Source organism: Babylonia areolata, chromosome 22 (genome assembly GCF_041734735.1).
Source record: "Babylonia areolata isolate BAREFJ2019XMU chromosome 22, ASM4173473v1, whole genome shotgun sequence".
Classification (NCBI taxonomy): Eukaryota; Metazoa; Mollusca; class Gastropoda; order Neogastropoda; family Buccinidae; genus Babylonia; species Babylonia areolata.
This window is the reverse complement of record NC_134897.1, coordinates 13,240,215-13,242,714: the sequence shown is the minus strand read 5'-3', so window position 1 is coordinate 13,242,714 and position 2,500 is coordinate 13,240,215. Positions and strand designations below refer to the sequence as shown.

General features: G+C 46.4%; 1 protein-coding gene across 3 annotated transcripts in view; it reads left to right on the top strand.

The window, feature by feature from the left end:
• The window catches only part of LOC143297465 (uncharacterized), a 200,166-nt gene that overhangs the window by 176,005 nt on the left and 21,661 nt on the right, over positions 1-2,500 (top strand). For all 3 annotated transcript variants that reach the window (XM_076609862.1, XM_076609863.1, XM_076609864.1), the window contains one exon: positions 1,828-2,013. In XM_076609862.1, coding sequence (XP_076465977.1) covers positions 1,828-2,013 — 186 coding nt within the window. The remainder of the gene's footprint in view (positions 1-1,827; positions 2,014-2,500) is intronic.

The following is a 2,500-nucleotide window of genomic DNA, read 5'->3' as shown; positions in this document are numbered from 1 at the left end:
TTTTGCTCGTTTTCGCTTCTTTACCTTTATTCCTTCTTTAGGGCGAGGGCTGGATGTAAAAAAACATGTTACTTGCTTATCTATTACCCTCGATAATAAAGATTGTGTCTTGTCTTGTCTTCTCTCTCTCTCTCTCTCTCTCTCTCTCTCTCTCTCTCTCTCTCTCTCTCTCTCTCTCTCTCTTCCTTTCTTTGTTTCTTTGCTTCTCTCTCTATTTCGTTCATTCTCTTTCTCTCTCTTGTTCTCTCTTTTTCTTTTTCCTTTCTCTCCCCCTTTCTCTCTCTCTCCCCCTCTCTGTCTCTTTCTTTCTTTCTCTCTCTCTCTCTTTCTCTCTCTCTCGCTCTATTTCTCTCTCTATTACTCTCTGTCTGTCTGTCTGTCTGTCTCTCTCACTCTTTCTCTTTCAACTTCCAACCCACCCCCCCCACCCCCCCCCCCACACACACACAGGTAAACAAAAGCTCATGCAGGCAAGGAAAACAGGTGTGGCGCCGTGCTGTAGTGTTTATGTGGAAAACATTGTGAAGTCACACACCGGGAAATGATACACTATGGAGAGAACAGGCATGATACTGACGACAGCGTGCGGTACAGTGAAGCTCACACAGCTGCTACAGTGCAGCCGCAACACGGCATGGGAGTATTATCACATCACAGCAACAATGTAGTACACAGTACTGTAGTACAGTGCAGTTCTGTACATCATAGCACAGTACATCATAGCACAGTACATCATAGCACGGTACATCATAGCACAGTACATCATAGCACGGTACATCACAGCACATCACTGCACTTTTCCTCCTCCTCCTTCTTCTTCTTCTCCTCCTCCTCCTCCTCCTCTTCCTCCTCCTCCTCCTTCTCCTCCTCTTCCTCCTCCTTCTTCTCCTCCTCCTCCTTCTCCTCCTCTTCCTCCTCCTTCTTCTCCTCCTCCTTCTTCTCCTCCTCTTCCTCCTCCTCCTTCTCCTCCTTTTCCTCCTCCTTCTTCTCCTCCTCTTCCTCCTCCTCTTCCTCCTCCTTCTTCTCCTCCTCCTCCTTCTCCTCCTTCCCCTCCTTCTTCTCATCATAGCACAGTACATCATAGCACAGTACATCATAGCACGGTACATCACAGCACATCACTGCACTTCTCCTCCTCCTCCTTCTTCTTCTTCTTCTCCTCCTCCTCCTCCTCCTCCTTCTTCTCCTCCTCCTCTTCCTCCTTCTCCTCCTCCTTCTTCTTCCTTCTTCTCGATCTTCCTCTTCCACCTCCTCCTCCTCTTCTTCCTCTTCCTTCTTCTTCGACTCCTCCCCCTCCTGCACTTCCACCTCCTTCACTTCCTCCTCATCCTCTTCCTCCTCTTTCTCCTCTTCCCCCTTCCTTCTCTCTTCTTTCTTCGGAGTTGTGGTAGTAGTATCATCATTGTTAGTAGTAGTAGTAATATGTATGTATGTGTGTGTGTGTGTGTGTGTGTGTGTGTGTGTGTGTGTGTGTGTGTGTGTGTGTGTGTGTGTGTATTGTTGTTGCTGCCGTTAATGTTATCTTTTCTTCTTCTTCTTCTTCTTCTTCTTCTTCTTCCTCTTCCTCCTCCTCCACTTCCTCCTCTTCCTCCTCCTTCTCTTCCTCCGTTTCCTTGTGTCTTGTGAGTTGTAGTAGTAGTTGTATCAACATCGTTGTTAGTAGTGGTAGTAGTAGTAGTAATGGTGGTCGTAGTTGTATGTATATATGTATCCTTGCATTGTTGTTGCTGCTGCAGTTATTATTGTCATTTTTCTTCTTATTATTATTATTTGGTATTATTATTATCATTATCATCATCATCATCACCATGTCCAATCCTCTTCCAGCTCAGAAAGTCAGCCTCCATAGCGGGCACGGGGTCTCCACAGCCCCTCGGTCCCAGGGCCAAGTGCCAGTCGCCCTCCATGAGTATGGACACTCCCGACCGCAGCAAATCACCGGCCGCCACCATCCCCGAACTGACGGCACAGACCCCATCTGGCACCGTCATCAGTCTGGAGGAACTGGCCGAGGTGAGAGGGGTTTTGAGGGGTTCGAGTCTCTGTGGCAAGGGAGGGGAAAGGTTGAGGCAGGGCGTTATGGATGTTGTGGGTGGGTATTGGAGAGGTTGGGAAAAGATGTGTATGTGTGAAATTGTATTGTATTGTATTGCATTGTATTGTATTGCATTGTATTGCATTGTATTGCATTGTATTGTATTGTATTGTATTGCATTTCTCTTTTTTTGTCGCATCAGATTTCTCTGTGTGAAAGTCTGGCTACTCTCACCAGGGAGAGCGCGTCGCTACACTGAGAGCGCCACCCTTTATTTTAATTTTTCTTCTTCTTCTTTTTCTGCCTGCAGTTTTTTTGTTTTTTTGTTGTTGTTTTTTTTGTGGGCTTTTTTTTTTTTCGTTTTCCTATCGAAGTGGACTTTTCTACAGAATTTTGCGAGGGACAACCCTTTCGTCGTCGTGGGTTCTTTTACGTGCGCTAAATGCATACTGCACACAGGACCTC